Here is a 26,710-nt window from a genome sequence, read left to right on the forward strand (position 1 = left end):
CATGCTGGCCTGTCAGAGAATTCCACGTCTAGTTGAACCCTTCTGATGGCCCAGAGCAAGACCACAGGATACCACCTGGGCCTTCCGAGCAGACCGAAGCGCTGAGGTCGTGTGACCCGCACAGCAGAGCTGGCCTTCGAGGCAGTGTCGGGGACACGGGTGCCATCGGCAGGCCCAGCTCCCGCCATGTGGCAGCCTGCACTGCAGACAATGGAGCCTGGGGTTTTACCCCGTGGAGAAGCCCAAGAAGGGACATTGAAAGGCCATGGGGCACAGTGGGGGAGAGAAGGACCTGAGGGGACAATGTCGGCCCATCTGTGGGCATCCACAGGTCCCAGGGCCGCTGCAGAGGGGGCTTGGGCTCCTGCCTCTGGATGAGGACAGCAGTGTGGCCCGGAGACTGGCTCTGGCAGAGCAGCCCCCATGTACGAGGAAGGTGCAGGAAGATCCTACCTCCTGTGCAGGGCTGCAAAGGGGGAGGGGCAAGCTGGACAGACAGCTGCTGGGCTGGGACCAGGACAGGTCGACTGGAGCAGAAGAAGGAGGGCGTGGGGAGATGGAGCGGGAGGTGTCTGAGGAAGGGAGGTGGTGAGGGGCGCCAGGACAGGGTGACTGGACCTTGTTTAGGCCTCCCTGAGGCCCGAGGGGGGGCAGGAGGGCTTTGGGGGGGTGACTGCATAATGCCTGGAGTTGATCATGAGAGGGTGGAACAGAGAGGGTAGAAGGGGGGTGTGGGGGCAGGGTGAGGAGGGGGCAGGCCATGGGCGGGAGTGGTGTCACCCAGAAGTAGCTCAGCCTAGAGGGGTGGCCAGCCCAGGCGATGTTGCCGCCCAGGGGACAAATGTCTGGAGATGTGTTTGGTTGTCACAGCTGGGGTCTGCATGTGGTTAGTAGGTGTCAGGGAGTCCCCTAATATTCTACAGCGCACGTGGCAGCCGCCCCCCGCGATATGAAGCCATCCTCCCAGGTGTCCACAATGCACAGTTAGAAACCCAGGGAACCCAGGCCTGGGGCTTCAAGGTCTGTCAGACCTGCTTCCAGGTGTCTGCCAGTTGTCCCTAGCCTGCGGCAGGTCACACGACCTCACTGAGCCTCAGTTTTCCTGTCTAGAAACTGAGCACATTACCACTTAACTCTGAGGTTCTCCCCTGCGTTAAGCCAGGCCACACGTGAAGGTTGTTGCCCTCCCACTCCGCGTTCCTAGGGCTGGGCTGGGACGGCGACCAGAGCCCTTCCCTCAGCAAGGGCCTGAGTGGCTGGAAAGGTGAGGATAGGGGACTGACGCCAGATCAGTTCCTGCTTCTTGTCTGAGCCCACGGGAGCCCGAGGCTGGGCCGGGTCCCCTGCTCTCAAACCCAGGTGGCTCCTGGAGCCAACTGGAAGGAAGGCACAGAGAAAAGGAGAGCTTGTGGGGCCACCCTTATCTGTCCCCAGCAGGACGGTGCTGTGCCCGTGCGTGCCCATGAGTGCTTGTGTACCTCTGTGTGTGTCTGTGATTGATGTGTGTGTGTGCACGCACGCAAGTGGAAGAGGAACGGAGAAGGGCTGAGGTTGGGAGGGAGGGCTGGCTGGCAGCTGGGTGACTTCCCCAATCCTGGGGCCGAGGCAAGAGCCTGGGTGTCCCCGGGTCTCCACCCAGAGCCTGGGGGCTGGGTGGTGGGCAGGCAGCACAGGGCCTGGAGCTGGTCCAGGAAGGAGCTAATGATCAACCCTCCTGCTGTCCTGGGCCTGCCTCTCCTCACTGGCCCCAGGCGCAGGGAGGAAGTGGGGCAGGAAGCAGGGGGCGGTGGCCACGGCAGAGCAGTCTGCTTGGCTGAGGACGGCTGCTGCCTGCCCTGGCTGGCTGAGACAGCCGCGGGCCAGCCGGGGAGGAGCCGGGATCAGCTACCTGCTGTCTGCTGTCCTGTGGACGCCGGCCTGGGAGCTGCCGCTGAGGATCCACGCAGGTGTGAGGGTGCGGGGACAGGCAGGTCACTGGGGGTGCCGGGCATTCTGGGGGCTCTGCGACGGGGGTGGGAGGACGTAGGCTGGCAGAGCAGGCGTTGCTCACAGCAGGGTCTTGCCACAGTTGGATCTAAGGATAGTCTTCCCCCGTTTACTCCCTTGAAGACTTTTCTGACGTTTTGGCTCTGGGGGGAGCAGAACTGAAGCCTGGCGAGTCTGGAAGGCGGTGGGCACTGGGTCTGGCCAGCACGCCAGGAACGCTGCTGGTGGGGGTTGGTGGTGATGGTGCCAGTAATGCTGTCGCGTTGATGAAGCACCGGGGTTTCCACAATCTCGCCTCATCTCCGCTCCACGTGGGTGCTGAGCGAGTGCGTCCTGCGTGTCTGGAAGGGACACAGAACCTAGCCAGCGATACGGGATTCAGGTCTAGGGCTTCTCAGGTGGGACCTCGTACCAGGTTGGTGCCACATGGGGCACACCCCACAAGTGCCCAGCCCAGGGTGGCTCTGTAGCTGTGACCTGGCCACTCTGAGGTCACCACCTCGGGCCTCTTTTCCAGCAGCAAATGGGATGAGGGCCTTGATCAGAGGCACCAGGCAGTAAGTCCTAGGGGAGGACTGGGCCCAGGCCCCCTAACACCAGGTCCTGTCCTGGGCACGTGGCCTGAGGAGGGTCCACCCCTGAGACCCTCTACCGGCTTCCTGTGACCCTTCCTGGGGCCCCAGACCCCTGGTCCTGTCGATGGGGTGTTCCACCCTTTTGCAGTTGGTGAGGTTCGTAGAAATGATGGCTGGCAGAACAATGTCGGGCATTAGGGGTGCCGGCCCGTGCTGGGGCCGGCGGGGGGCTGGCCTCCCAGCGCTGGCTCTGGGGAGCTGCAACTGGACCCCTGGCTGGAGGCAGTGCAGGGGCCGAGCGGGTCCCTCCAGGTTAAGGGTGGGTGCTCGAGGGCTGGGCTGGGCGCAGACCCAGCTGATTTTGCTTCCAGCCTTTTACATCTCAGGAGCCTTAGATTGCCCATCTGGGAAAGGGGCCCAGGACACTGCCTCCTGCAGGCTGTCATGAGGATGCCTAGTTAGCACCTAGGTGGTGGCCGTCATTATGTGCTGGTCACACTGCTGTTGATAGCGATGACGCTTCCTGTACTGGGTGCAGTGCCAGCCTCTGCTGGAAGCCATTCAGTTCTCCCAAGAACACCCTGATGTGGGTGAGGTTCGCCCTGCTTCACAGCAGATGAAAAGCAAAGCACTGGGTTACGGCACAGACCCGTGTCCTGGGGCAGCTGTGGCCAAGTCCCACAGCCGGGGCCTTTCAGCAACCCACAACCCCCACAGCCGACAGTTACTCACAGCCCGCAGGCCAGAAGCCTGGAATCAGTGTCAGCAGGGCCACCTCCCTCCACTGCTCCGGAGGCGCCTTCCTGCCTCTTCCTGCTCCTGGTGGCCCCAGGCGGTCCTTGGCTTGTGGCCGAGTCACTCCAGTCTGTCCTGGGTCACGTGGCCCCTCCCAGTGTTTGTGTACCCTCCTCTTCCTATAAGGATGCGGGTCACTGGGTCCAGGGCCCGCTAACCAGCGTGCCCTCGTCTTCCCCTCCTAAGACCGTATTTCCTGGGAGGTCACCCTCTGAGGTTCAGGGTGGACATGAATTTGGGGGGACACTATTCACCCCAGTACAGGGGATGACCAGACAACCCTTGAGAGGTGCTTCTTGGTGAAGCAGACGAGGTCTGCATTGGCCCTCCAAGCATTTGTTCAGCATGAGCCCAGTGAAAGTTCCGGCTAGAACCACCCCCAACCCGTTTAGGGCTGAGTTGGTACCATCTTCTCCTCCCGTCGATCCTCCATTTATCAAATGCCAACTGTAACCCAGTAGCACCATCCACGTACGTATCCAGCAAGCTCCTGTGAGGTGGGTGTTTTCATTCCCATTCTCCTGTAAGTAAACTGAGGCGTAGAGCGGTCACCGTGCCCACTGACTCCAGGCCCCGTGTTCTGGCGCCAGACTCCCCTCCTTGGAGACTGGGGCTGCAGAGGCCCCTCCTGGGTTTGTCCCCACCATGAGCTGAGCAAAGAGGATAAAGGCCAGAGGTAGAAGAGTCTCTGAAGGGTGGCTCATGGTGACCCGGCTGCCTCTGGGAGCACCGGACCCCGCAGGGCTGTGGTCAGGACAGCCCCTCCTGCAGTGGGAGCCGGCGCCCGCGAGGCTGAGCGAGGCTGAGCGAGGCCATTTTAGGAACCAGAAAGCAGGGAACTCTCCCGTGGAGATTGTACCCACTTCCTCATCACTGGGCTGTGACTAGGAACCCCACGCTTACAATTGTCCCTGCAATCCTTCCTGCTTGGCAGGTCCCTCACGGAGCAGGGGTGGGGGTTCCCTGAGCCCAGGGAGCCTGTCCTTTCCTCAGGCCCCAGTCCCTGAGCTCTGGCGAGGTGCTGGTCCATGGCGGCCCCAGTGCCCAAGCTGATGGGCCGGTCCTGCCCTGGGGTGGCGGGGTGGAGAGTCCCGCACCCCAGATGTGCCACCATTGTGCCAGATGCCCGGCTGCGAGAGCACCTGCTCCATCCACCTCAGGGGGGCAGGGACGGGGTGGGGACACAGATCAGGACGATGGACTCCCACAAACAGGAGCTGAGTGGGTCAAGGGGCCCAAGTGCTATGATGAGATGCCTCGTGGGCTCGGCAGCAAGAGCAGAGGGGAGGGCGGGCAGGCTTGGAGCTGCATGCACCCGGTCCCGACAATGCAGGCGGAGGGCGTTGTGTCCGACCCTGGTCCTGGAGGCCGTAGCAGCTGGGCGTCTGCCCCGTGCTCCTTAGCCCTGGCCCAGACTGCCCCCATCTCCCCGTGACGGCCCTCTCGTCTCTGACCTTGGGGAGGACTGAGGCATGGTTGCCTGCTCTTGAGGGCCCGAGGGCACCCCTGGGGTGAGGAGAAGGCGCCCTCCTGCCTCCCTCGGCCACTTCCTCTTCCCTGCCCTCAGCCACCGGCTTCCTTCCCTCCTGGGACCTGGCCCATTTCCTGAAAGACAGGACAGCGTTCCAGGGACCCTGCCGGAGCCCAGGCCTCTCCCAGTGGGAGAAATGAGCCCATGGAGCCAGTTCAGGCCATGAGGATGTTATACGGAGCAGCAGAACCTCTTGGGAATCATCCCAGGCTGGAACCCCAGGTCGGCTGAGGCCTGTGTGACATGGAACTAAATAGTTGTCTCCCCAGAGATGAGCTGTCTCCAAGTTCCTTGCTTCAGCCCTCGCTGGCGGGATGTGGGTGGGCTCATCCCCAGCGCACGGTGCCACGGCGTGTGACAAGGCCATCTCTGCTCCTGTCCCACACGGTCCTTGCTGCTCGCTTATCACAGTCACTTCTGAGCAGTGGTTCCACGGCAGGGCTGTGGGGTAACCCCACCCTCCCTCCAGGATGTCTACCCTGCCAGGCTAGGCAGGCGTGAGCCCAATCACCATGCGAACGTTGGCACGTGGCTCCGACAGCTTGTTCCAGGGAGACTCGAGCTGGTCCGAGAGGAGGTGACCGGCGAGCAGGCGATGAAGGATATGAGGCGTCCTCCAAGTACAGTGGAGGGATTCTCTCCTCTTGACCCCAACTCTGGCGGGAGCACCGCGCGGGACCTGGGGGCCTGTCTTCACTGTTGACCACCACCCTGCCCTCTCTCTACAGAGGCCAGCCCGCATGCTCAGCCCTCGGCGCTGAGGCCACTGCCCGTCATGGAGGACCCAGCGGAGGTGGCCGCTGAGGTCCCGGCCTCGATGAGGATGGTCCACACAGGGCCCTCTGGTGGCAGTGGCGGCGAGGAGGTCCAGAGAGTGAGGTCTTCGGTCGGCTGGGAGGGAGCAGGACCGCAGGAGGCCGGGGCTTCTGACAGAGGCGGTGAGTGCAGCGTTGGAGGCCGGCCAGTGGTCCACATGGCCAGAGCGGTGTCTGCACTGCCGGGGTGTCGACTGAGAGATAATCCCCTCCCAGTGAGTCATTGGCAAGCCAACTCGCGTTTTCCAGGGGTGTGTCAGTGATGACAAGAACGGCTGGAGAAAGGGGAAGGGGCTTGGAAGTCCTAGAACAGCTGCCCAGACACCTCCACTTACGGCTCTTTTACAGACCTTTGCGTTCCCACAGCCCTGTGTGTCCTCAAGACATAAACCGATTACTCAGGACGGGGAGTCCCTCATTCCCCCAGGAGGCTAACTAAGGCCCACGTAGGGAAAGGGACCAGTGGCCAGGCCAGGACTAGGGCAGGGCTACTTCCTGGATGGAGGAGGAGGAGCGGGTGTGACGTGGGCGGTGTCCTGTGTACCCCACGGCAGGCGCTGTGATGGGGAGGCCAGGTGGGCTGGCTGCCCAAGGACCGGGCTCGAATCCTCATTGCTGCTGGGCCACTCTTTGACTTAGGACTCTGTTTCCCCACTAGGAAACCTGAGGGGTGCCCCAGTGATCTCCAGGACCCCTCTCCCAACCCCCTCAGGTCCTGGAAGAGAAGAGGGAAGGAGAGGGGGCAAAACTGAGGTGTGCCCGGGCCCCTCCCCAGGCACCCCCATTGTCATGCTGTCCTAGCTGCCTGTTGGGGCTCTAGGGTTGTACGTGGTAGATGCCGGACACACAGTAATGGTCAGTAAACGATTGATGCTTTGGGAGAGTGGAAACAGAACCGAACACACGGTGCCTGGCCAGAGACGGACACCGTGGAAACCTGGCAATTGGAGGTACATTTATACCGCTGTTACTGTGGTCCTTCCAGGTGTGCGCAGAGATGGGAAGGGCCAGGGTGACTCTCCTACGTGCTGACCCACCAAGGAACCCGTCCTGTCCGACACCTGCCTGGCCAGGAATGGGGGAGCTGTTGGAGGAACTGGGCCTGGGAGCCCACCCGTAGCATGGGGCCCAACTCCCTCAGGAGCGCGTGGGTAGGGAAGAAGGAGCTGGGCCCTGCCTCCCATGTGGGGGCCTGCCCTGCCTCCGCGCGGACAGCCCAGCCAGGGAGGGGCCGTGAGCCTCAGAGCAGAGGACGGGTGAGATCTGGCACTGAGGCCAAACAGGAAGCACTCTGCCCTTGTTGCCAGGTGTTTCCTCCACACCACAAGCCACACTCGACACACACCAGCCTCGGGATGTATCTGTGAGCCCTGCCAGCAGTCAGTGACCACATTCTTCCTCAGGAGGTTGCCCGGCTGTGAGGCGTGAAGCCCCTCAGTGACAGTCCCCTCCCAGGTTCCTTCACCTGCGGGCTTCCTTTCCACTGACGGCTTACAAGAAATCATGCGCATAATTCCCATTTACCCAGACTCCTCAGATGTTCACATTTTACTCCACTTCACTTTCCCTTTCTTACCGATATGTATTCTTTTTTGAACTGTTTCAGAGTAAATTGCCAACACGATGCCCCTTGGTCCCCAAATACTTCGGCGTGTATATTTCCTAAGGCCAGGACATGGGGTCCCAACATCACGTTCCTGGTCGAAATGATAATTGAAGACCTCATTCAGATCTTGTCATCTGTCCCAGTAGCGTCCTTCACAGCAGGGAGAACCCTGGGCCTTGCGCTGCACTCCATTGCCACGTCCCTGTGGCAACCTGGGGGCTGCTATTTTGAAGAATACAGGCCAGGTAGTCTGTAGACTGTCCCTCACTGCAGGCACAGCCAGTGGTTCTTCAGCTTTACAGTCAGGTGTTTGGGGCGCAAAATACCCAGAGGGGCCGTGTTCCTATCAGCACAGCACAGCTGGAGGCCGCGATAGCAATTTGTCTCCATACTGATGACGTTCATTTTGATCGCCTGGTTAAGGGGTGTGTGACAGCCTTCCCCCCCACCCTCCCGTAAGCCGGTAATTCTTCCCTTTGTCGTTGGTACGTAACCTGTGAGAAGATGTTTTGAGACGATGTGAATCTCTTGTTCCTTTTCAAGCTCATAAAGCAGTACTTTATCATCTATGCCTGGTTTTTGATGGAAACAATAATTATGATGGTTGCTAAGTGACATTCTTACGCTTTGTTCCTCTACATTTATCACCTGGCTTTCTACTGTAAGGAAGAGCAGTCCCCTCCCCTCCCCCATTAGTCATTTATTGATTTTACTGTGGGCTCATCCATCTGTAGTTTACTCTCTGGATTGTATTAGTTGACATCATTAATTATTTTGTGTTCAGATTGGCCCAGCTTTGGTCTTTTGACGTGTCCCCATCATTCTGTGAGCACGTCGGGCTGTCTGGGACCACAAGATGCTCATCTGGCACTTATCCCAGTCCCCAAACTTGGCCATTTCTCCAAGGAGCCCAGGCTTCTGAATTGGAGGATGGTGCTTAGAGCCAAGATCTGGGCGCCATATGCTTTTTGGGATTGGACAGGCATTTCTGAGTCCTTGCTGAATGCCTGGCTCTAGGACTGGCCTGGGGACATAGAGAAAGCGAGGCGTGGATATGGGCTCTGACCACTCAGGCAATGAGCCGGCGTGGGGCTGGTATACCATCGGTGGTTGGCAGACGCTGCTGGGAGGAGAGCAGACATGAGCACCGTTGTGTTGCCAGGTCCAATGCCAATGTGGTAGTACTGTGCTCATGCCTCTGAGCAGGACGTCTCGAGGTGACGGAGACCCACTGTCCTTAAGTTCATACCCTCTGCCGGAACCATAGGCATTTCCCAATTAGACTCCCCTTGGCCCCAAGGCCCTGATTGATCATCCCATTTTACAGATGAACAAACTGAGCAGGGCAGAGACGAGGTGCCCTGGTTTAGATGCAAACTGGGAGCTGGCCTGCAGGTTGGAAGCTGTGGGGGAGAGGGGTGAAAGCGGAGGACTGAGCGGCCTCTCAGTGTTCAAGAACCCGTCCTCTGACCCTGAACTTGGGGGTATGTCACTAATCCTTGCCAGGCTGTGCGCTGCACCCCACCAGCCTCACAAAGCAAGTGGTGTCCTCAGCAAGTGACTAGTGTAGCCAGATCAGGACGCAGCTCTGTCTTCTCCAGACCCTGAGTTCCTTCTGGCTGTCACCTCCCCTCTGTGGTCTGAAGAATCATGGCCTCCAAAGATATTCACATCCTAATCCCCAGAACCCGTGCACACATACATTACCTCCTGTGGCAAAGACTTTGCAGATGGGATTAAGTTATGGATCTTGATATGGGGAGATTACCCTGGGATCAGAGTCAGAGGGAAATCAAAGATGCTGGGCATCCAGCTTTCAGAATGGAGGTAGGGCCATCAGCCAAGGAATGCAGGTGCTGCGGAAGATGGAAAGGCAAGGGAATCGAGTCTTTCCTGGAGCCTCTAGAAGGAACCAGCCCTGCCGACACCTTGATTTTAGCCAGTGAGACCCTTTTCAAACTCCAGAACAGCAAAATAATATACTGTGTTGTTTTCAGAAGCCACTAAGGTTGGGGTAGTGTATTACAGCACAAAAGAAAACTCAGACACCTTCCATCCTCGCTGGGCTTTTGTGACACTGGAGGAATGGGAGGTCGTGTGTGCACGGTGGCTTGCGGGGATGTGGACACACCTCTTTTGTTCCAGAAACATCTGGGGGTTGGTACCTGTGTGGCTGCGGGCTGCCTATTGTCATCATAAGCACACAGACCTGCTCTGTTACAGGTGCTGCTCTGCCCCCTGGCACATCTCGGCGGGACTCTGGAACCCCTCCCGGCCAGATGGGTGCGTACCCCACAGGTAGGCATCCTCGGGCAGGGTTTTCTGGACTGGGGACATGAATGTGGGATCCCTGGGTGCCCCCCCTTCCCTCCATGGGAGTTGGGAAGGGATTTGTTAAATGCAGACACCCAGGTTCTGATTCTTCCAGTCTGGGGTAGGGCCCAGGACTCTGCATTTCCGGAAGGGGGTAGGCGGAAGGCTGGGTTCACCTGCATTTGCAAAGGACTTCTCTGGACTCTGTGTTTGCATCTGCTCAGAAAGTTGGACGTGGCCCAAGAGGCCACATGCAAGGGAAAGGGAGGGGTCACAAGAAGGATGTGATAAGAATTAGATCAAAGAGCCCTCTGTGGAGTGGGGAGTGCAGAGGGAGGGGAAGGGCCCACAGAAGAGGCCTCCAAGGGCCAGTTTCTGGGGAGGGGACTCTGAGGATGTGGGCAGATTTCTGCAGAGCATGGATGGTGGGCAACCCTGGGCAGTGAGGGTGGCACTGGGCTTGGGGGTAGTAAGAAGCGCCTTACGCTGGAGATCCCACTCCTGACCCCCAGCAGTGGGGGGCACAGAGACCTCAGTGTTGCTGGCGTTTCACCTTTCCCCCAATGTCTGCCTGTCCTCCGACTTTCCTGTCCGGTGCTCGGTGCCGCCTGTGGTCAGCTAGGATCAGGACAAGTGAAGCAACAGGGCAGATGACTTTGGGTTTGAAAATGCAACCCCACCCTCTTACATCAGCAGGAGGGGTGACATAGTAGAACTGGCTGTGAAAGGCTAGGCCTGATCCCAGATCCACAAGTCTCCAGAAGCTCTGCCGCTGGCCCTGCCTCACAGGAGGGCATGGGTTTTGTTTGCTCCAGGGTCCCCTGCTAGAAAATTCTAAGGCAGGCACAATGCAGCAATGCATATGCACAGGGCGGGGGAATCTCGCTCTCCCTTTCCACCTCCTTCCCTTTCTGTTCCTCCACACCACCCATCTCCCTTGGAACAGCTCCTTTTCAGGGGATTTTTGTGTTGCTGTGGCCTTTTAAGGGGGTGGGGTTGGGGTGGGGGTGGCATGGGAGCTGGGATTTGAATCTAAGGGCAGCCCGCCAGGCCTGGTGTTGCAGGGGGAACCAGTGAGGTTCCCATGGAACCATGTGTGTGATGGAGGGACGTGTGGGGGCCTGAGCAGGGCTGGGCTGGCGCCCTTTTGGAGATGGCAAAGGCAGGGAGAGGAGCCGGTTTTGGGGTGGGATTGAGGGTTGTGGGAGTGTCTGCCGGAAGTCAGGTGCCCCTGGCTGGAGTGGGGGTGGTGGGAGAGGTCGGGGCTGGACGTCTTGGTGACTCAGGACATGTGCTGGAAGGTCAGTCAGTGCCGTCCTGTCCTGGGGCTGTCACAGGAGTCTACTTCTTCCCATCACTCTGTGGGATGTAGGCAGCTTGCAATTCATTTACAACCAAAGAAAGTGGGGCTCAGGGGGACAGCAGCTGAGTGAGGTGTGCGTCGGTGCCTGATGTGGGGATTGACCCCGGCTCCCATGACTGGGTGAGCTGGGGCTCAGGACTCCTGTCCTGGACCAGGCCCACTGCCCGACCTTGCTCTGCCCTCCAGACCTGACCTTGCAGCTGCTGGCCATGCGGAGGAAGAGCAAGCTGCCAGACCCCGACCTGCAGCAGGCGCTGCGGGACCGGCTCCGCCTGCTGGAGAACGACAGCTGGGAGGTGGCCCGCGCTCTGGGGGTGAGTCTGGCTCCTCCGGGGGCTGAGGGCCTGTGTGGAAGGAACCTGGGTGCGCGCAGGTGCAGGAGTCCGTGACTGAGAACAGGACAGAGGAGGACTGCCCGGTGCAGAGCTGGTGGCCCCAGGAGACGAGGGTCCAGAAGTCCAGGCCTCCCAGCAGCCAAGGCCATGAGAAGGGGAGGCTATCCCTGACCTCACCTCGTGGTGGCGCTGTCCTGTCCTGTCTGCTCTCCTGGCTGTCTGGCCTCAGGGACCACCCATCACATCATTTCCTGCAGGCCCAGCAGCGGGGGCTGCCACGTCCCCAGTGCCTGCCCGTCCCGTTCGCCCTGCATCCTTCACCCTGCTAGGATTTCTAAAGTTTCTTTGATTGGGTATAAAAAGGGCTGGTGGGAGTCAATCTTATTCTTTGATTTTGGTGGGGCAGCGCCCTGTTGACCTCCGCACAATGGGGCACAACAGCGGTGTGGCAGGAGGATGGGGGGAGGGGCCTGGGCCAGGCTGCAGAGGTCCTGGGGTTTAGGGCTGGGCGGCCACCGTCTGACCTTGCAGGCAGCCTAGCCTGACCTTGGCCGATACCCTTAGCCTCTGTGAACCCGGCTTCCTCAGCCACACATGGAGGGGTGCTTAGACTTGTTGCCCAGGGAGCTGATGTGCGGGTTCTGCAGACAGAATAGCACCCCAGGGGCTCAGCAGTGGGGCTGCCCCTTATGACACCAGGGGAGAGGGCAGTGGTTAAACCTGCAGACTCCGGGCTGACTCCCGGCTGTGCCATGTGGAGGGGCCATCAAATGGAGACGAATACGACCCCTTCCCTGAAACACACACACACACACACACACACACTTCATAAGTTGTAAGTATAGTTGTAACTGTCTGTGTTAGCTGGTGTTGCTTTAACGCCCCATCACCCCCGCCAGGAGTGGAGTGTTCATGGGATGGAGGTCAGAGAGGGAATGGGGGGATTAGAACTGGAAATGCTGCAGGTGAGGCTGGAGTGGCCAGTCTGGGCTGAGCAGGGCTGAGAGCGCGGCCTGAACAGGAGAGAACCTAGTGTCGAGTGTCGCTGGCTGGTGGGGAGGGATGGAGGCTGGTGGAGCAGCCGTGGAGGGAGTTGCTGAGGGTGTATGTCCAGAGCGTGAAGGTCCCACAGGCGCTGGGGAGGAGCAGGCTGTGGCACAGGCACTGGGGAGCCACAGCTGGCTTGAGAGAGCAGCAGAGGAAAGCCCGGGCCGCCAAGGAGTCCGCAGTGTGCTTGCGCCCCTGCAGGGTCACTTCTGCAGAATGCTCCTGTGGTGTGGCTCTGTGCCCTGATGGTCAGATACCTCAAGCGCCTGGGATGGTTTCTGATTTCTGCTTCTTCCCCGTAAGGAGTTATCGGCCAGGCTGCTGTCTATCCACAGTGACCAGGATCGGATTGTGGTGACCTTTAAGACTTTCGAAGAAATCTGGAAGTTTTCCACCTACCACGCTCTTGGTAAAGCTGTGCCCTGCCAGAACCGGTTACGAGGACTCCTCTAGCAGGACACTTGTCACACACCAAGCATTTATGTTATAAATCGGGCTTTAGAGTAGGCTAGTTCATGACGGCCTCTCACCTGTCCCTCGGAGGACGCTGTGGTGGGTGGAGCTGCAGACACACACCGTCTGTGCTGCCCGTGTGAGTTGGCTGAGTTTCCAAATTTGTTCCAATGCTGCGCCGCCTAACTTTGCTGGACCAGGATGGAGGGAAGCTAAGCTCAGACTGACCGAACACAGACTAGGAAACTGTTATTTCAACCTCAACCCCAGTGCTTTCTTTCTAGAACATTCCCCTTTTTTTGGGGAGGCATTTGCAGGGTCTGACTGCGTCTCCTGGGGAAACTTGCTCCCCCACCCCTGGTATGAGGGCTGAGGATGTTGGAAAATGACGATTTCTTGCAAGCCTTGAGAAGGGCCTGTGTCACTCCCACAACCAGTATATGTGATAGTGTTGGACGCTCTCGTCCCATCTCATAGATGAGAAGACTGAGGGTCCTAGAGGAAGTAAATTGTCCTCGTCCAACCTTCCCGAGGCACAGGGAAGTCAAATAAGTTGTGCGCGGTCACAGCTGGCCCACTTGCAGCTCAGACAGTCAGACTGGTGGCCCGCCCAGGATACGGTCCCCAAAGGCAGGGCGGGGTGTCTCCTTGGGTTTAGTCAGTGCAGGGCTTGGCCACCCTGGGGCCATGAGGGCTTCCCTGCCCTCTTCTGGGGCCCCTGGTGACCAGGGTCTGTCTGGCTCCCCAGGCTTCACTCATCATTGTCTGGAAAACCTGCTTGTGGACCAGGCTTTCTGGCTGCTCTCGCCGGATGAGGATGAGGAGACAGCCATCCAAGTCCACGTGGATGAGGAGGCCTTGAGGCTGACACACGAGAGCCTCCTCATCCAGGAAGGTGACTGCTACGCGGGTGATGGTGACATGGGCCAGCTCCATGCTGTGTGGGGACGCCCGGGCCACAGCCAGCGGGAGAGCTCTGGAGGCTCGGGCATGCACGTGGAGACCAGAGGGGGCTTCAGGCAGGGAGGGGCATGCAGGTGACGCTGACAGTGGTGGGCCCAGGCTCCGTCACTTCTTTGTAAGGCCATGGTCAGCTCCCACAGAAAGAATAGAAAAGGAGTTTTGCAAGTGCCACCCACCACCCTGTGTTCCTGACTCAGCTGTTGCTTTGAAGGCCGTGGTGGCCTCACAATGAGTCTCCAAATCTGCAGCTAACGGAACATGAAGCTGCCTGTCCTACCCTGGCCACAGAGAGGAAGAGAGGTGGCTAGTTGTGGTCAGACTCACCAATGGTGGTCCAAGCAGGAAGGGCCCTTGGGATGACACGTCTGGCCCCTCCGTACAGAACGGGAAACTGAGGCCCCAAAAGTCTGTCCGAGCCAGGCTCCCAGGGCAAGCCTGGGCAAAGCTGGGACCCCAGCCCAAGTCCGGACACCTCTGATGTCTGGGTTTCAGTGGATGTAGAGCTGGGGGCTGGGGGGCTCCTATAGGTCTGCCTTCACACATGTATCCTGGAGGGGAAGGGTGGGCCCCCCTGTGTCCAGCCACCGTGAATGACCACCCTTTGTCACTTTGAAGGGCCTTTCTTTGTGCTGTGTGCTGACCACCATGTGCGAGCAACAACTGTTCCCTGGGGTGCAGAGAGGGGCCCCCAGCCCCTGAGGCGGGCTTCAGGGGGTCCCCGGGGAGAGGCGACCCCAGCAGTGGACTTTTCGGCCCACCACCTCAACACATCATCCAAGGAGGTAGCAGCGGTAGCCACTCCAGAAACTTTGATTCCATTTCATCAGTAGGTACCGGCCTTTGTTTCACTGCTTCCTGCCATCAGGCCTCTCGGAAATGCCTCTGGGCCCTGGGCCCTGGGCTGTCCATAGGCAGGGGTGGGTGTGTGTGTGTGTGTGTGCTGGGGGTGGGGAGACTAAAAACAGTGTGAGCCAGGCAGACCCAGCCACGATCCTTCCTGCTGCTTCCCACGTGTGACCTTGGCAAGCCAGTCCAGCAGCTGGGCCTCAGGGCTGCCACCTGTGTGACAGGACACTGCCATTTCCCAGCAGGGCTGTGCTGGGGTGTAAGGGCCCCCACATGTGCTGCATGGAGCTCTTGCTTCATACCCCAGCTCATGAGGACCTTTTGAGGGAGCCTGTAGTAGGGAAGCACAGGGGAATCTGAATGAATATTGACCAAGGCAGAGAGCCTGGGGGAAACCAGGACGGGTAACATGTAAGCTCCTGCTTACTTGCTGAATGTGAGGCACAAGCTTGGCTTGGAGCTTCCTGGCAGCCAAGACAAAGAGAGAAACTGGATCTCCAGATGTTCAGTGTCCTTGAAATAACAGGCTATGGCTCAGCTTCTCTCCCCAGGAACATGAGCATGAGAAAGGGCAGGCGGCGGCTGGGCTGGGGGGCATGGGGCTACCTGGAGGCAGTGCCACGCCTGGGCCTGAGGCCCCACACCTGGACAGGTGTGTGTGTGTGTGTGTGTGTGTGTGGTGGGATCCACGTGTGTCACTGAGGGCTGCTGACTCATCCAGACTCTACACAGTCTGCCCCAAATCTGAAATCCTGCAGCAAAGACCTCCCTCTCCCCACTCCAGATGGGCCCTTAGGGCTCCCTGGGACCCCTTCGATGACTCTACAGATAGACCTAGGACGCCGGATATCCAGCTGATGGGTAAATGTTTCCATTGGCTTTTTTCCCTGGGGAAAGAGGTGGGTGAGGAGGGGCGGGCGCCAGTGTTCTGTAAGCTTCTGCGCTAGCCCTGACTCCTCCCCAAGCCCCCAGATGTAGCTAGAATCCTCTCTAGGTCACAGGGTGATGACTGTTCTCAGAGAGGTCTGTTGGCTGGTGCAAACACACAGCACAGCAAGGCCGGGGCCGGGTCCTGGTTACGGCCTCTGAAGTGTAGCTTCCACAGACCATTCCGCCAGCACTCTCAGTCTGTCCTCTCTTTCTGGAACCACATTAAACACTCGGGAGGCGCTGGGCTGGGTTGGGCCAGGCTGTGGCTGAAATGGCCCTGTGAAGGGCTCCCTGTCGAGTGCTGTTTGCTCTTCCCCAGACTGGCTAGTATTGGGGTGGCCTTGTGTCCTTGTTACATGGACATGAGGCCCCAGGGGAGGAGGGATCGGAGCGACTCATGTTTACAGCAGCACACACCCTGCAGGGTCCCTGGCCTGGCCTCGTTGGGGTGGGACGGAGGAAAGAGCCCTTGGAGGCCAACAGCCTTGGGCCAAGATAATTGAGGTCTCTGGGCCTCAGTTTCTCACCCTCAGCGTGGGGATAAAGCACCCCCTGAGGACCGCATGAATGTCCAGCCCCTCATGTGCAGTGACTGAGCTTCACTGCAATCCCTGACAGGTGTTAGATGATTCCACAGCGGGACCTCGTGTGCCTGCTGAGGATGGCGTCTGTCCCCTCGGCCCCGCCCCCAGCACTGACCGTGTGCCCTCCGTCCCATAGCTGTGGGCCTGGCTTCGGCAGTGGCAGACTACCAGGGCTCCGGGCCCGAAGAGCTGACCTTCCAAAGCGGCGACCTCATCGAGATAATCGGGGCCCAGGTACCCGGCCTGCCCTGGTTCCTGGGCCGGCACGTGGCCTCGGGCCAGGTCGGGTTTGTGCAGACGACTCTCGTCAGCGTGCAGGGCCACGCGTCTGAGTGAGTGCTTAGGTGTCACCCCTCCCTGAGCCCACCCCTCCGCCACCCCCGTGGGACCCTGCTGCTGTCACCTGCTTCCCAGGTGACAAACCTGGACTTTGTCCTGCACAGCACCGCCAGCCCTGTCCCACCCCTGCTGGTCATTGCGGAGTCTGCTCCCAGCTCTGTCCCCAGGCCTGGACCTAGCTCAGGCTGCCATCCCCTGGTCCCCAGGGCCCAAGGTCGACTTCCTATCTGGGCCCCTCCTGTCATTCCTCCGAGTGCTGCCGGGGTCATTCTCTGAAGTGCACAGTTATCTGTGTGCACTGGCGTTCTGGGGCTGGGGGAGCAGAGCCCCTCAAACCAGGGGCTTCTCACAGCTCCAGGTGTCAGCAGAGCCGGCTCCTCTGGAAGCCCCGGGGAGGAGCCTCTGGCCTCTTGTGGCTTCTGGGGGCTCCAGGCGTTCCTCGTGGCCACACGCCTCCTGTCTGCCTCCATTTTCACATGGCTTTCTTCTCCTCTGTCTAAGGACCCCACTACATGAATAATCCACAATGATCGCCCCATCTCAGAACTCTTAACTTGATTATATCTGAAAAGACCCTCTTTCCAAAGGTTACTTTCCGAGGACATGGACTTTTGGGGACTCTATCCCATTCCGTGCACCATGCCACTGCCCTTCATGAAACCATTCGAAGCTTTTGGGCCTGGCCTTCAAGGCCCCCCCATGGCTGAGGCTCTAGTGACCCCCCGTTTCAAATGCCACCATTAGCCATCAGCTCACACTGAGTCCATCTATGCTGTTGGCTTATCCCTTCTAGAACGATCCTGGGTGTCGCTCCGTCCATCCTGACCTCACAATTTCCTGGGGGCTCTCACTGGTCCCTAAGGCCCCTCTCCGGTGGCTCATCCCTGAGGGTGCTCATCCTGGCCGAGCTCCTCTCCCTGTGTGAGCCCCCCATGCCCCGTGGTTGATGTGTCTGCCCCTGCCCCCCCCCCCAGGAATCCTGAGGGAGGACTGCCTGGTCACCTGTGTGTCCCCACTGCCCAGGCCTGAGCAGCGGGGGGCGGGGGTTCTAGGGGAGTGGTGAGTGACACAGCCACGTCCACCCCATGGTGGAATTCTCTTCCCCTTGAGTTGACCTTTCATTTTTAAGACTTTGGTTAAAGAGGCCAGACAGTGTGGTGTGGAAAGGACCCTTTACTGGGCCCTGGGCTCTGGGCTTGTCCCCATCACCAGGCCTCCCCTCTCCCAGACGAGATGCTTGTCCTCAGGGCCCCCCGCCTCCCCTCCCCCCCGACATCCCATCTCATTCTGGTCTGGCGCTACGACAGACCACTACCTCCCAGACCAGAGCCCAGAGGCCACTTTGGTGTTGTGACAGGTCCTGCCAGTCCTTGTTCCCTGATGTAAGTGTCTGGCTGCTTTGGTGCCTCTGTCACTTATTTGGCAGCAGCAGTTTAAGCTGGTTGGGCCTGGATGATAAGCGTGGCTGCTATACATGCGTTTCCCAAAATGTGTTCCCTCCCGGCACTCCGTTACAAACCTCGACATGCTCACACGAGTGGGGACGTGCCCTCCCTGTGCCCTGGTGGGCAGCCTGCGGGGCTCCCGGCACAAGGAAGGCACTGAGAAGTCTTAAACTTGTTTTCTTCCTGTCGAGATATGTTTGTCACGCTGATTTGACCTCCTCAACCCTTTTCTCACACAGCTCTATCAGCTGGCGTTCTGGGGAACACAATTTGGGGCCCGTGGTCTGGATCCTAACACTGTCTTCGGGGAGACCACAATTTCTCCACAGATGGCAAGGGGCCATGTGACTTAAATAGGTCCTGAACTTACCAAGGGCCTGAGCTGGAAGAGTCAGGGGGCTGAGCTAGTCTATTCCTCTCTCTTAACCTGGAAGAGTGATGGGGCCAGGGGCCATTGGTCCTGTTTAAAGCAGGAGAAGCCCTAATGACTTCCCTCATTCATTCAACAAACATTTCCTGAACATCTTTCCTCTTCCAGACCCTGGCTTTTTATTCTTTGTTTAATGAACAGCCTGGTAGCTATTTTTTTTTCCTTCTAATTTATTCTGACATAATTTCATACTTAGAGAAAAGCTGCAACAAGAGCATAAATTTCCTGCACACCCCTCACCCAGATTGCCCAAATGCTCCCTTGTTAGGACATCTGCTTTCTCCTTTTTTCTGTTTTACTTCTAGTTTTTTCTAAGCTTTCTGAGACTATGTTGCAAACACGATGTAAATAAGGCAGTGTTTTTACTTTACTGGTAAATAAGGCAGTGTTTCCCCAAACCAGTACTGCTTACTAACCACAGTACAATTGTCAATATCAGGAAATTGACACTGATACAATTCTGTAATATCCACAGAACTTATTCAGATTTTGCCAGTTTTCCTATTACTGCCCTCTATAGCCAAAGAAGATTTCAGACCACAAGTTATCAGTTGTCCTGTCTCTTTAGTCTTCTCTCCTTCATCTGAAACATTTCCTCAGTCTTTCCCATCTTTTATGGCAGTGACATTTTTGAAGAATACAGGCATGTTGTTTGGTTGAATGTCCCACAAGCTACTCTAAGTTTTTCTTTAACATCTCAAAACAGCTCCAAGTTTCACACTACATTTCAAAGTTTCATAGTATGGTGGTAATTTAGTCCTATAAGCAAAATGGCCTCTTTCTTCCCTCCCTCCCTCCCTCCCTCCCTTCCTCCGTCCCTCCCTCCCTCCCTCCTGTTTTCGTCTCCCTGACTTGACAGTGTTTGTGCTGGGCACTGTGGGAGCAAGGAGCTCGTACAAGAAATCTCAGGAGCTTATTGTGTGGAGGGATCAATTCTGCCTGCAGCTGTCACGACCGGCCTCACAGGGGAAGGGACATTTGAGGTGGGGCTTTGAAGGCTGCCCAGGAGCTCCTCTTTCCAGGCTGCCGTGGCCTGCTGCATCTGCTACAGCCTTTTCTGCTCCTGGGCGTCTGCTTCTGACCAGACAAGGCACCCTTGAAGGCAGGGTCTATTTTGCTTTTATTTGTTATCGGTGTCTTCACTGCTGGGCACACAGTAGGTGCGCAGGGACTGCCTGTCAAGTGAGGGAGTAGAAAGTGGTCTGACTGTGCGATGTTTACTTTGGAACCACGTGATATTCAATGAAGCACTTGATTTTCTCCAGGTTGGAAAATGTGATATTTCTTAATGAGGAAGAAAGATCTTTCTTCAGCAAGGAAGGGTGCTTTTCTGAGGAGGACGCCAGGCAGTTACTGAGAAGGACATCCGGCGCAGACATCTACACGGTGTACAGCTTGGGTGGGTGTGGGTGTTGCTGGGGCGGGTCCCCCTGAGACAACGCTGTTCCCATTTCACCTCTCCGCTCCTGTACTTGGAAGGCATTTCTCTGAGGCTGCAGTGCCAGGCGTCATTGAAGGAAGTGTGTCGTGTGTCCTAACCCATGACCAAAAGAGATGGTTTTCTTCTCTTTCTTAGGAAGCCACCTGGGGACGTCTTATTCCTCCCAAGGGGCCCTTTTGTCTGATGCCGCGTAACTTCCCAGGAGCTCTGTTATCCCAGTCGGCGGCACTTTATACTTTTCATGTCTTTTGACAGCTCTTTTTCTCATTTGATTTCTGTGGCCCCTCAGCGAGCTGTTGGTGTCAGCCCATTTTAAGGAGCTGGACACTGGGACTTCGGGAATGAGGGGGAGGAGTGCACAGAGGATCAGGAGTCCTACCAGGTCTGCTGCCCTGCTCCCTGGGAGAGCCGATGGAGTCAAGGGTTCCCTTCACTGGGAAGCTGCCCTCATTTCCAGAGGGGCGGCAGCAGAAGCCACGGCCTCTCGCCTTTCTCCCGTTTCTCGTGCGAGGATGGAGCCCTGCAGGGGTGGGGGTGTGGAAAACCCTGGAAGATGAGGCTTCTCAGACCGCACCCCCACTCCCCACTACCCCTAACGGGCACTGGAGTCAGGAATGTTAGGGTACTGTCGCCGGACATGGCCCAGAGGGCGCTGGCCGCAGACTGATGCTTCTCTTCTCTCCCTTTTCAGACAGACTAGAAGAAGCTGAGATTGAACCGCAGGAAGAAAAAGGTGGGTTCTTCCCACACAGCACAGGACTTCTGTGGTCATGGAGCTGGGCTTTGGGGGGTGATGCCGGGCGGAGGCCACAGAGCTGGCCACCCATGGGTGCTGGGCGCAGACCCCACTCCTCCGTGGGGGAGTGCTGGTGGGTGGGTGTCCTGGCCTGGAGGGGAGGCTGGAGCGATGGAGGTGAAGCTCCCCTCCCCTGCGGCAACAGGTCCCCAGTGATCATGCCAGACGCCCTGCTCTGTCCCCAGTGAAGCTGGGCACTTCCTCCATTGCCCCAGCACATGCCTGGCCCTCGGTTCCTCTCACATAACCTAGGGCAGCTGAAATTCACCCTGTGCTCTGCTTTGAGGGGTAAAAAGGGCGCTGAATTTAGAGCCTTATTTTGGAGAAGTCCTTGAGGGTCTGCTCCTTTCCCAGCCGGGCTGGTCCAGGGATACCCGCCCCCCCTCTGCTCCTCCGTCTCTCCGCCCACAGAGGGTCTGCGTCAGGCGGGTCCTGGGGACGTGAATGCCTGAGTACCCTGTGAGATTTCCTGGGGATGGGACCTATCTAGGCATCAACACAGAAGGGTTGCTTTGGGGTGTCTGTGCGGAGGCCAGCCCCCTTCCCCCGGCTCCCCAGGGCTGTTCCAGGGCCACCGAGCCTCTGTGGGGTGAGGACCGGGAAGAACTGTGTAGGCTTGCCTTCCCCGAAGAGGGGGGTGTCACACTGCCAGTCCCTGGGAGCAAAGGCTGACCAGGGTGGGGGGTGGGGGGTGCTGGATAACAGCTGGGAGCACACGCCTGGAGGATGGCGTTTTCTTAGCTAATCTAACGTGTCGTCAAGTCGGACACTTGCCACTAAACCAGATTTAATTTTTCTTTATTCCTAGACTTTACAGACTTATAAGGAGACAGTTAGTTTTGAACATTTTTTACATATTAATTTGAAACAGAACCGTCTTTAGATGCTGGGTTTTTTCCTTTCAAATAAATTCCCCTTTAAGCCCATGTTTTCCCAACAGGAAATGGAACTTGTTTGCTCTTAAGCGCTGGACAAACCCTTGGGTTCTGAGCCTTTCCAAAGCCAACAGTCCATAAGCAGGCAGTTGTGGGCCTCTGGGATGTCTGCAGACTCCCCAGCTCCCTGTTCTCTTTCTCTTTCTTTCTTTTTCTTTCTTTCTTTCTTTCTTTCTTTCTTTCTTTCTTTCTTTCTTTCTTTCTTTCTTTCTTTCTTTCTTTCTTTCTTTCTTTCTTTCTTTCTTTCTTTCTTTCTTTCTTTCTCTCTCTCTCTCTCTCTCTCTCTCTCTCTCTCTCTCTCTCTCTCTGTCTCTCTCTCTCTCTCTCTCTCTCTCTCTCTCTGTCTCTCTCTCTGTCTCTCTCTCTGTCTCTCTCTCTCTCTCTCTCTCTCTCTTTCTTCTCTTTTTTTCTTTCTTTCTCCCTTTAGTAACCATGGGCTTCATATTCTCAAATCAGCCAAGGTGCAGTGGAGCCCGGAGGTCTGGGAGCCAGTCGCACTGTTTCCTGTTGGAAATGGTTCCGTGCTAGAGGTGGGCAAGTGGACACCTCACTTCCTCCACTGCGGCTGGTGTTGTCAGTTTTGGGGGTCGCTTTTGGGCTCATGCTCATCTCTTCTTCTGACTGGCTCTTGACCATGTCATGAGGACGCCCACACCTGACCGGAGGTCCCAAGTGCTGACAAAATCACAGTGAATGGACATCCCAGTAAGTGGCTTGGATGCTTTCTAAAGGGAAAGGGATCTCTGAGTGATCACGAGCTAAGACACTCGTCTCCTGAAACTGCGTTCAAACGAAAAAGAATGAGTAAAGGAGGGCCTCTTGGTTACTTGGCTGAATGGATCTGTGTTCCCCCGAGGTCCTAATTACTGAGTTCCCACTGTCTTCTGGGTGCTGGGCGTTCCACTTAACCTTGGACGCTCAGGCGGCCCTGGGGAAGGCAGTGTCTGCCAAGTGCTGCCACAGGGACGCTGGGCCTCGGGGGAGACGTACCTGCCCCGGCCTGGGCTCAGATCAGACTCTAATCTATCTGGGGGTTTTGGTGATTTGCAGACATGCCTTTGCCTGGCCTGCACTCAGAGCCACGTGAGACCCTGCAGAAGGTGAAGAATGTTCTAGAACAATGCAAGCCCTGTCACAGCTGCCCTGAGGAGCCAGAGTCCTGGGGCCTCCCTGCAGCGTCCAGTGGCGCGAGCTCGCCGGGTGTCGAGGAGTCCTCCTTCTGCCTGGACGCTGAGGATGACTGGTCTGACCCCCAGGCCCTGCACTCACTGCTGCTGCTCCTGGACGCTCCCGAGTACAAGGCCTGTTTCCGTGGCCTCTACGACCTCTCCCCGCCGGGGCTGCGTACAGTGTTCTGTGGCTTTGCCGATGAGGACGAGCTGGCCGGGCGCCTGGCACAGGCCCGGGCTGTGGCCAAGAGGGCTAGCCTTCCTGTGGCCCTGGCCAGGCTCTGCTTCGTCCTGGGGCGGCTGTGCGTGCGGAAGCTCAAGCTGTCCCAGGCCCGGGTGTACTTTGAGGAAGGCCTGGGAGCCCTGAGGGGCCACTTTGACGACCTCTTCCTGGTGGTGGCCCTGTATGCCAACCTGGCCACCATCCACCTGAAGCAGAAGAACAGGGAGAAGTGCGGGCAGGTGGTGCCCAAAGCCTTCGCCCTGCTCCTGGGGACGCCCGGCCAAGTGTGCAGCACCGAGGGGGAGGCAGAGCTCCTGAGGCTCGCTCTGCGGAGGGTCATCGGCGGCCAGAGTCCGCAGGCCGAGGCCCGCGCCTGCTTCCTGCTGGCCAAGCACCACGTCCGCCTCAAGCAGCCCGAGGAGGCACTGCCCTTCCTGGAGAGGCTGTTGCTGCTGCACAGGGCCTTGGGGTCCCCGCACGCGCTGTGGCCCACAGACTGCTACCTGCTGCTGGCACACGTGTACAGCCGGAAATGCCTGCCCCACCTGGCACTGAGCTGCATCAGGGTGTCCTCGCTGCGGACCCGGGGCTCGCTGGCCAGCTCGCTCAGGAGCGTGGACCTGGTCCTGCGCAACGTCCCTCAGCCCCACTGCCCCCCCTCCCAGGTCGCTCCCTACCTTAGGCAGGCACTGGCCCGCCTGGCCCCAGGCACAGGGCAGGCCCTGCGTGGCCCCCTCTGTGCCAGCCTGGCCCAGCTGCACAGCCACCACGGGCAGCACGGCATGGCCATCTCCTTCATGATGCAGGCGGTGGAAGCCAGTGCTGAGACCAGGGGCCGCCTGGTCGTGGACTACCTGGTGGCCCTGGCCTGGTTGCACGTGCTTCATGGGCAGAGCCCGGTGGCCCTGGACGTCCTGGAGTCTGTCCTGGATGCGGCAGTGGCTCGTGTGGACCAAGAGGGCGTGATCGCCAATATGATGGCCATCGCCCTGAAGAGGACAGGCAGGACCCGGCAGGCGGCCGAGGGCTACTACCGCGCCCTGCGAGTGGCCCGGGACCTGGGCCAGCTCCAGAACCAGGCGGTGGTCCGGGCCAACTTCGGGGCTCTGTGCCTGCAGGCAGGTGCCAGCGGGCTGGCCCAGCACTACCTCCTGGAGGCCGTGAAGCTCTTCTCTAGGCTGCCCAGCAGGGAGTGCGGCCGGGATTTCACCCAGGTGCTCCTGCAGCTGGGTCACCTATACACCCGCAGGGCCCTCACCCAGCAGGCCAAGTGCTACTACCAGTGGGCCTTTCTGGTCGCCGTGGAGACGGACCACTTAGAGAGTAAGTGCCACGCCCTGGCCCAGCTCCGGCCCCACACCGGCTTCCTGGAAAGAACATGTTTTCATCTCTGTTCGGGGCACGCCTGGGGTTTGTGAGCACAGGTGGGCGGTGGTTTTTCCACAGTGGCAACACTGAGTGGTGGAAACCAGCAGGTGCTGGAGGGTGTTCCCACGCTAGCCCAGACATAAACAGGGCGACCAGCGCATCCCTTCTGCCTGGCATGGCCTGCTTTGAGCACTGAAAGCCCCGTAGCCCGGGCTTCTCCACGGTCATGGGCAAACAGGTGGTGGGTCACCCTGGACGTAGTCGAGGCCGGGCAGGGGCGGCTGAGCTGAAGGAGCCACAGAGACTGGAACACGGAGTACCTTAGTGGCTGCTCTCCCACAGGCACCCCGACAGCCCTGCTCACCAGAGGACCCCCAGGTGGTGGGTGGTTCCCCAGGGCCAAGGAGCAGGTAGCTTCATTCAATAGCAGCTTGTTGTGTGAGCAAGCTCTATGCGGGCTCTACCTGCAAATGGGACTCGAGTGGTCCTCGCTGGGGGCTGGCTGCCAATTCCAGGGAACAGATGTCCAGGTCACAAGAGCCAGCAAAGGGGTGCTCAGGGTGGTGATGCTCGACTCCTGGCCCTGACTTATGGGTCAGGGACGTCTGTTCACTCTGGGACCTGAGGGTTGAGGTTTAGCCAAGCACTGGGAGAGGGACTGGCAGAAGGCGCAGCCTGTGCAAAGGCCCTGGGGTGAGTGAGCTGGGCCGCGCAGGGAGGTGCAAAGTTCCGGTGGGTTGGCTGGTGGGTGGTAAAAACCTCAGTTGGGGGCCTAGGCAAGTGCTGGGGAACACAGGCTACGGTTTGGCATTTGTCCCGAGAGCACGGGGAGCCACTGAGGGATGTAGGAAACTCACCAAGGCTGGAGGCCCGCTGGACCTCCAGGAAGAACCAAGAGCTGGGTCCCCAGACCTGCCCTGTGGCCTCAGGCAAATGTGGCAATGAATCCTCATCAGTGGTCCCCATGGGTCTCTCTCAGACCTCCTGTGAGGCCCCCTCCCCAGGACACTCAGGGATTCAGACTTGGGAATGCCAAGCTGGGTGTCCTAGGGGATCATGTTGTCCCCATTCCATACTGAACAGTGAGGTGACAAAAGGCTGGGGTGATACCCAGGGTCACCCAGTGCCTGCTCTGGGCCACTTTTTAGGCTGTTTCAGTAGTTGGTGTCTTTCTAGGCATTTGTCCATTTTCTCTACGTTATCTAATTTGTTGGTGCACAGTGGTTCATAGTATTCTGTCATAATCCTTTTACTTCTATAAGATCAGAATCCACGATTACGATTAATGTCCATCTTTCACTCCTGATTTTAGATATGTGCATCTTCTCTCTTTTTCCCTTGGTCAGTCTAGCTCAAGATTCGTCAGTTTTGTTAATCTTGTCTGAAAAAAAAAGAAAAAAATCATTTGGTTTTATTGATTTTTCTCTATTGGTTATTTTGATTGTCTGTTTTTAATCATCACTGCCCGAACCTTATTTTTCCTTCCTTTTGTTTGCTTTGGGACCAGTTAACTCCTCTTTTTCTAGCTTTTTGAAGTAGGAGTTTGAGGGTTTTTTTATTTGAAATATTCTTCTTTTTAAATGTAGACATTTACAGCTATAAAGACCCTCTACACACTGCTTTTGCCGCATCCCATACATGTTGGCATGTCATGCTTTTATTTCCACTCATCTCAAAATATTTTTTGGTTTCCATTGCAACTTCTTCTTTGGCCCCCTGGTTATTTAGGAGGATGTTGCTAATTTCCACATATTTGTAAACTTCGCAAGCTTCCTTGTGTTGTCGATTTCTGATTTCATTCCACTATAGCTGGAAAACAGACTCTGTGATTTCAGTCCGCTTACGTTTGCGAATTGTTTCATGACCCAGCCTCTGTTCTGTCCTGCAGAATGTTCCATGGGCCCTGAGGAATGTGTGTTCTGGTGCTGTTGGGGGGTGTTCTGTAGGCGTCTACTCGGTCTCGTTGGTTAATGGTATCGTGCAAGTCTTCTCTTTCCTTGTTGACAGCCAGATCATGTTTAATAGTGAAAGCTGTCAACTGTCCTTAGACTCTGGTTTTAGGAGAGGCAAGTAAGGCTAGGGTTTGGAGCCTGGCTTCTTGAAGGAGCACTGGTTCCGGAATGCCGGAAGCCAAATGTGAATGCCATCTCCACTGCATGCCTGGACTCAGCTTTGGACTCAGTTTGCCCACCTGCAGCATGGGGATGCCAGTGCCCTGCTTTGTCAGCTCACTGTGAAGCTGCACCTGTCCTGGCCAGGAGGAAATTTGTGAAGCGGAAACAAGGTGGCCTGTGTAGTGAGAGCCTGGCCCGGACCGCCAGGCCTGAGGGGCATTACAAAAATGGTCAGTGCCATCTCTCGAGCACCTACATGTCCTGCCTGGCCCCATGACGGTGTGCTCATCACTGTGTGACCTGAGCAG

The 26,710-nt window shown here is 57.8% G+C and overlaps 1 protein-coding gene across 1 annotated transcript in view; it reads left to right on the forward strand.

Annotated features, from left to right (window-relative positions):
• The first annotated feature begins 1,798 nt into the window (after nt 1–1,798).
• SH3TC1 (SH3 domain and tetratricopeptide repeats 1) overlaps nt 1,799–26,710 on the forward strand; it is a 34,138-nt gene continuing 9,226 nt past the window's right edge. Inside the window, exons 1-12 of the mRNA XM_081044746.1 lie at nt 1,799–1,946; nt 5,616–5,825; nt 9,532–9,606; nt 11,171–11,298; nt 12,670–12,775; nt 13,568–13,714; nt 14,398–14,608; nt 15,413–15,489; nt 16,279–16,474; nt 19,622–19,755; nt 20,489–20,530; nt 22,579–24,243. Coding sequence (XP_080900872.1) covers nt 5,663–5,825; nt 9,532–9,606; nt 11,171–11,298; nt 12,670–12,775; nt 13,568–13,714; nt 14,398–14,608; nt 15,413–15,489; nt 16,279–16,474; nt 19,622–19,755; nt 20,489–20,530; nt 22,579–24,243 — 2,944 coding nt within the window. The 5' untranslated portion in view covers nt 1,799–1,946; nt 5,616–5,662. The remainder of the gene's footprint in view (nt 1,947–5,615; nt 5,826–9,531; nt 9,607–11,170; nt 11,299–12,669; nt 12,776–13,567; nt 13,715–14,397; nt 14,609–15,412; nt 15,490–16,278; nt 16,475–19,621; nt 19,756–20,488; nt 20,531–22,578; nt 24,244–26,710) is intronic.

Source organism: Rhinolophus hipposideros (assembly GCF_964194185.1).
Source record: "Rhinolophus hipposideros genome assembly, chromosome: 1".
NCBI lineage: Eukaryota > Metazoa > Chordata > Mammalia > Chiroptera > Rhinolophidae > Rhinolophus > Rhinolophus hipposideros.